The sequence below is a fragment of the Pezoporus wallicus genome, unplaced genomic scaffold (genome assembly GCF_028554395.1).
Source record: "Pezoporus wallicus isolate ANWC-B61680 ecotype Strahan unplaced genomic scaffold, APGP_CSIRO_Pwel_v1 contig_4816, whole genome shotgun sequence".
In the NCBI taxonomy this organism is placed as follows: Eukaryota; Metazoa; Chordata; class Aves; order Psittaciformes; family Psittacidae; genus Pezoporus; species Pezoporus wallicus.
The window spans coordinates 1,746,608-1,753,846 of record NW_026640990.1 but is presented as its reverse complement, the minus strand read 5'-3'; the positions used below and the strand labels follow the sequence as shown (position 1 = coordinate 1,753,846).

Genomic DNA, 7,239 nt, shown 5'->3' with positions numbered 1-7,239 from the left:
AGGTCTGGTCCAGCCAGAGTCAGACACAGCTGATTAAGCACTCATCAGACCCCACAGAGACAAGACAAACCTATGAAGCCAGAAAGGCAGCCTGTAAGTCATGGCTGGAATCAATAGCCAGATAAGACAATCACTAAGCTAGAGACCAGTACTCCTACAGCAGAGCTTTTTACAGCTCTAGTGTTGTGACAGTGCCTGAAGTTCCTTTCCAAACAGACTAACTGGCACTCTCTTTGCTAATTACAATTTAAATAAGAAAATAATATATTATGAGAAGGAATAGAAACTGTTGTTGATGCTTACTTTGGATTACAACAATGGTTCTCAGCCCTTCTCTGCTGAACCAGACTGTCCATAAAGATGTCACGAATCTCACTGCAACTCCCACTTGAGGAACTTCTCTAAAGGATGAATGATTTTGAGATGCTGTTCATGGGGTTCATGTGTCAGATATTTTTTATGTCCCAGCTCTCCTGATCAGTACTTTCAGAATATTCAGTCTTCTCTCCAACAATTAATAAATTATTTTGCTGCTATTTTTAACTCTTGCTATAATCAAACTGATAAGCTGGCTAGGAAAAACATATGCTATTGTTTCATAAAAGCTGAACCATTTCCAGCTGCAGTAGAACAGGTGGCTTGAAAAGGTAACAGAAACAACATGTGCTTCTCTTGAAATTAAATTTCTTAAGAGATCTGTTTCATGATTAATCAGAATCTAACAGATAATGTAATAATTTTAATGAATGGTAGGTAAATCATGGTGCAACTTGCTTTTCAAGCACTGAGTATTGCTCAGACCAAGTGACAGTAAGAGAATATAGTAAGAATAGATAGTAAGAAGAAGTATACAACTGAGATTATATCAAACATTACTTCAGACGTAGAACCAAAGGAGAGAAGTTTGAGAAACATGGAATTCCACAGGTTCCATTAAGGGAAAGAACATGTCCAACTATTATTTTTCTATAAATTCAGAAGGTTCTTGTATACCTTTCATCACAGCTTAAATAAAAGGAGAGTGGTGACTACAGAGGATGAGATGCAGAACAAAAGACCAAGTGGGCAAGAAGTCTTCCTAAAGACTTGGGCTCTGCTGAAACAGTTTTTACTGCACTATATCAGAAAGTCTTTCTTACCTTGTGTTATCATTTCACTTAAAAAAAAAAAGGTATTTCCTATAATGTATAATGTAACAAATGTACACGGGATGTTCTGATGTAGAACAGATTGAGACAAGGCATTGTGGTTTTGTCATGTGATAAAATAGGTTGTCATTGAAGTTATTGTGCCTTATCAATGTTTTCAAATTAAAAATTAATAGCTATTCAAATGAAATTGTATTCAAAGGAATAAAATTTGCCCTCTAATTTCATGCAGAACAAGCTATCCCCACACCTTCCTTATTGTTTACTTGAAAATAGTTTCTTGTGAAACAGGTAAGACTCTGAGTCCTATCTCAGAAGATAGCTTATCTTGCTGTGATTGCATTTATTTGAACAATGTTATCAAATGAAAGAACAACATGCAGAAACCCAGTTTCATTGTTTAGTGTTCAACAGACTGTATTACACTATAAAACAGATTCTGTAGTAGTTCACTAAGCACCACCAAAGCACCCCTTAACTTAATGCTATTTGTTAAAACAAAGTACCTCCATTCTCCTTATCTAACTTCCAAAATCAGAATGATGGTATTTTAGATCTAATTTACAAATAATCAGGCCAACATCTGTTTAGCAAAACAGATGTAGCTATGAAATAGCATCTACATAGTTACATTCTTCTAGCACTGGGTGTGGGCCTTTTTTAAACTGTTAGTTATCTTTCAGAGTAAGCATAGGCTTTCCCAAATGATTGTAATTCAGTGAGTGTATTATATGCAGCAACACGCTGAAATATGCCTTTACTCTGGGGGGGAAAAACTATGTTTCCTTGTTTCCATCGTGTCATTAAGTAATGTCATTCTCTGCAATGGAGGTTTCCTTCATTACCTAACGAAAAGTCCCTAAGTCTGTGCCAAACATAGCAGTGAAAGCTTTCTAAGGATCTTGTTACAAAGTTTGTGTACTTGTTAGCTTGCTGGGCGTGCAAAGGACTCTTGAACACAAAATTAGAGTGGGACTGGCAGATATGAAACTCTGAATTATTCCAAGCAGTGACTGTTAGGCTCCCAGAGATTAGTTTGCTGCAGGTATGGTCCATCACTTTCCCTGTTAAGAAAAATAGCCTGCTTTTTGCTTTTCCAGTTTCTCACAAATCTAAGTATTTATTCTTCCACATGGACTGAAAGACTGAAATGAAGAAAGGAGAAGTAAGAAAAAGAATGAATGAGAAATACCACTTGGGAAAACTGAAGGAAGGAAGAAATGAAGGATGGGATGAAAATCAAGATAAGTTGGGTCTGGGTGAAAAAGAACTGAGTCAGGTGAAAAAGGTGAGAAAAGGAATTACTTCATCACTAAGGCAGTATTTATAGTGCAACAAGAATGGCATAACTTGGGTAAATGAACTGTTGCTTGAACTCTCAAGCTTTCACAGGACCCTACTTAAATAATTCTGAGTGTATTTTTTTAAGGTCATTCTACTGTTAATTTCTTCCACTTATAATCACAATTTCTATTCAACAGGCCTCCAACCCTTAGGATGACATCTTCTAAACTGGTAGATTGGTATGTACAATACTATGTAAAGTGATTCTTCTTTTCACATGCTAACTCCTGAAAGAACACAACCCCACTCCAGTGCCTACCATTATGTGATTTAATGCATGTGTGTGCAGGGGTGGCTGGAGCTCTTATGACTGAGAACTCACCTGAGATGTTTTGTTTATACTAGAGTATGCTTTGGGCAGTGGACTACAGCCACACCTCTAGGGTTTGAGTGCTGTAAATAATTCACTTGTTTAGGAAGATTCGGTGCTAATCAATGAAGTGGGCATATCAATATTTACTTTCATAACCAACAAAGGGGCTGTTAAAGATAACAATGCCTTAATCTACCACACACATAAACATCATTAAAATCAATATGACTTAGCATATGTTTTAGTTTTAGTTACCATAAGCTTCATGTCCTTATCAGATTTGATAGAGGTTAAATGATACCAGTTAATACTAAGTTATCACACTGATTCTTACAGACCTTCTGCAATCTTATTTTATACCTTATGATCTATAAACACTTCTGGAAACTTGCCCAGTTTTTGAAACCAGTTTTACTATAATTTGCTTCCAAAGTGAAACTGACCTCATTTGTTATTTCCAGTTAGAGCTCACACTGTTTTTAACCTGCCTTTCAATGAAACAGCAACTTACAGGCACAAATGGAAAGAAAAGAAAGGGACCAAAGGGATAAAACAAAAGAAAGCAAACTAGAAGTGGGGCCTTAAGTTACTAAATCTCCTTTAGAGTAAAGAGAAAAGTAGTATGATCAGCATTTATGTTAACTTTTGGAGGTCTCAAATGTCTGCTGGTTGCTTTTAAAAATATTTCACATGGAATTTCAGAACTCTTTTTTTTTTTTTTCTTCCTCATAGAAAACTATCTTAGAAGTTTTTTCCCATTCCTGGGTAGAGGGAATGAGAAACATACCTCCTCCCATCCTGTTTCTATGCTACTTGTTAATAGGGATACCTGTTTTTTGATGAGCAAAGCCCAGAAGAGCCCTTCTTCATCTGCCTTGGACATTCAAAGGCCATTCTTGTCTAAGTACTGATGTTCTTCCAGAGGAGTCCCTCCTTTGGAGAGATGATTTCTATGACAGACTTGCTTTACAAATTTGTAATCCTCTCACACAAGTGTTACTCCAAAACCATTATCAAGATCAACATACTTGGTTTCAGTAGATATTCCTTAAAAACATACATTTGATTTGACTTACTAGTCTTATCACAACCCTTACATCTTTTTTCTTTCTGTGTGGAGAGTAATAAAAAACATGCAACAATGCATTCCTGTAATGGAACAGACTTCTAATAGTCTAGATGCAATATATAAAGTTTTTTGGCTTTTATCAAGCTAAACAGAAAGGTAGCAACGTGGCATAGTCACTGTATTTCATTATTTCCCACATTAACTTCTTGTGTTCGTTAGCTTTACTACAAAAATTCTAAATAGTTGTCCATTAGCAAAAGACAGTTCAACTAGATTTTTCCCAATAATTTTAATAGTGCAATCCTTAAAAAAACTCTGAATATCTGTATTATTTCACAATATTTTTGAAATAAACGTATTCTTAGTTTAGAAGCTTCATGCAAAAATATTGACTGGGAGCTACCAAGAGACTTATTTTGACTTTTTTTTTTTCATGAAAAAAAAACAGAATTTACGCGTTTCATACCACTTGAAGATATCAGTTTTTCCACAGGCAACATTATACATTCTCTGACTAGCTCTAATGTTAATGTTCATGCAGATTACTTTTAGGAAGTAAGCTTCCCACACCACTAATGACTTTTCAGATCCATTAGTCTGTTATGTATTATTGATTTCAAGCATTACTTGCTGTAAGTAGATTTATTTCTGCTCCTAGACAGTGAAGGACTGTCACCTCTTGTTACTGTTGTTAGATGAATGTCTCTGTGTTCTTTACTCAGTGCCTAGCTATGTCTCCTTTCATTTCTCTGCTCGTCTGTCCTCTGTGCCACTGAACTGTTCTCTCCTTTACTATGTTTTTCTAATACTCACTTAAATGGTACCATCTACCTTCTATGTAAGAGGAATTTGCACTATACTTGGAAAGTATAAGGTAGTTGAAAAAATGGAGAACTCATCCATGTGCAGCAGTGTTTTTTGAAAGTTAACAGGGTGGTGTTTCACATTCATTGCTCTGTTCAGAGCCTGACTCTGCCACTGGCCACAAGGCGCTCTGTGCCTGGATGCTACTGCTCTCCAGGGACTAGTCTGCTGTTAGCAATGTGGAGGCTCTTCAGTCACTTTGGCAGCTCCTCATCCCACCACTTCCAGGTTCCAGATTCTTTGCAGTGTCCAGGTGTATGGGTTTACTCAGTTCTGTATTTCTCACATTTTATTCAGAGCAGTACGGTGCACTTGGGGTTTGTGACTAAGCCCCATACAACCAGATCCAGCTCTTCAGTCTCTTGTACTCAAAAGGTACAAATTCCAGTACCCCTTACCTTTTTAACTAGTAACTTACACATTGTACATATTCCTCTAGCTATCACTTCCTATTATGCACTTTTGACTTTTGGATTACTTTATACAGTGAATACATACACTTCAGTCATCAGTACCTCTGTTCAGTACAGATTATATATCTTTGGCTATTTTCTGCATGCTATTCTACCTGTGTTTGACAGGTCTTTGGTAGACCACAGACATTTCACTCATTAATGTAGTATTTAACACCTGCACTTTTAAGTCCCTTACTATTTTTGTTGCACAGATATGTCTTGGTTTTGTCTGGGATAGAGCTAATTTTCTTCCTAGGAGCTGGTGCAGTGCTGTGTTTTGGCTTTAGTTTGAGAACAACACTGATAACACACCAATGTTTTTAGTTGCTGCTCAGTAGTGCTTACCCTGATCAAGGACTTTTCAGTCTCTCACGCTTTGCCAGTGAGGAGGGCAAAAGAAGCCAGGACAGAGCAGAGACAGGACACCTGACCCAAACCGGCCAAAGGGGTATTCCAGACCACAGCATGTCATGCCCAGTATATAAACTCGGGGGAGTCACCCAGAACAGAATGATCACTGCTTGGGTCAGGCTGGGTATCAGTGAGTGGGTGGTGAGCAATTGTACTGTATAGCACTTGTGTTTATTGTTTTGCTTGGGGTTTTTTCCCTTTCCCCTTTTAGTTTTATATTCTATCCCCTCGTTATTTCCCTTATCATTATCATTATTATTAGTAGTAGTAGTAGTTAGTTACTGAACTGTTCTTAGTTACTTAGTTACTGAACTGTTCTTATCTCAGCCCATAGGGTTTACATTCTTTTGATTCTCCTCCCCATCTTGCCCAGAGAGCAGAGAGAGATGGCGTGAGCAAGTGGCTGCGTGATGATGAGTTATTTCAAGGACAGATTTTTTAAGTACTGTATTGTGGTGTTTGGGGGAAATCTTACTCATTGCGAGGTTATTGAATGTCTGTAAAATTTAGTCATCAAAGTTAATTCTCAAAAATGAGAAAGTACCACTTCCATCAGCTGTGGGACAAAGCAGTACAAACATCATATGCCTATGTAAATCAACTTTAATATAAATGGTACTTTAATACATATATATATGGGACTTTAATATAAAAGATATTGCAGGTGGTTGTAAAAGAAGAGTTATAGTACAGAAGTTTTAAATGTACCTGGTTTCCCATGTCTGGGTGGTGTTTTTCTGTTAGACCTTGTTACCTAATAGCCATTATTCTTCTGCAAGGAGACTGAAAGCCAAGCACTCTGTATGAAGTGGAGCACAAAGTTCCTCAGGTGAGGACAGGCTGTTAAAAAGGTTTTCTTGGTAATGACTGTGGAAGAAGAAGAATTAAATTAATTTAAATCAGTTGAGTAGTATCTGTCTTCTGGTAAATAAATCAGTCTGTGTAAAGTTGCATTCTGAATTTATAGTGTCAATCTCCTGCCTCATACAATACTAATTCATTCTTTCTTTGGCACTAATACCTTTTCTTTTCACTCATCACCTAATAATGATAATACATTATATAACAGAAGGGGGAGAGTGGTTATTATCTGATTTCTGGTAGCATTAACATTTTCCTCTTGTTGGTTATTTCCCCAGCTCCCGGACCTTACGAGAGACTTCAGAATACACAGGAGGACATTTAGACACCCTGTTCCCATATAAGGCACAATCCATGAAAGAGTATAATCTAAAACTACTTTGTCTCTCTAAGTATATAAGCTACTCAGCATGTACTGTCAGAGCTATATGGCTGCAAAGCAATATATTTCTAGATGTAGGGCTAGAAATACAATTGTCACTTGCCCAAGACATTTTGGACCTCAAGACTCCAACAGAATCTTGAAATACTACAAACACTTTCCATTAGGAATATTTTTTCGTTCTTTCTTGCTTTCCTTTGCCTATCCTAAAACAAGAAGTCAGGAATAGTCAGTGCAAAGTCTTTTGAGCCCCATCTCCAGACCTATGAGAACAAGCCTTTGATTTTGAGGTAAATACGTTTGCTATTAAATTATATTAATATGAATACATAAACAATATTAATTTTGAACATATCTATTTGCCCCCAGGTAAATAACTACAGAAAAATGCA

General features: G+C 36.9%; 1 protein-coding gene across 1 annotated transcript in view; it reads left to right on the top strand.

The window, feature by feature from the left end:
- Positions 1 to 2,298: 2,298 nt before the first annotated feature.
- The window catches only part of OPN4 (opsin 4), a 50,563-nt gene continuing 45,622 nt past the window's right edge, over positions 2,299 to 7,239 (top strand). Inside the window, exon 1 of the mRNA XM_057421520.1 lies at positions 2,299 to 2,436. Within this exon, the coding sequence (XP_057277503.1) occupies positions 2,299 to 2,436 (138 nt within the window). The remainder of the gene's footprint in view (positions 2,437 to 7,239) is intronic.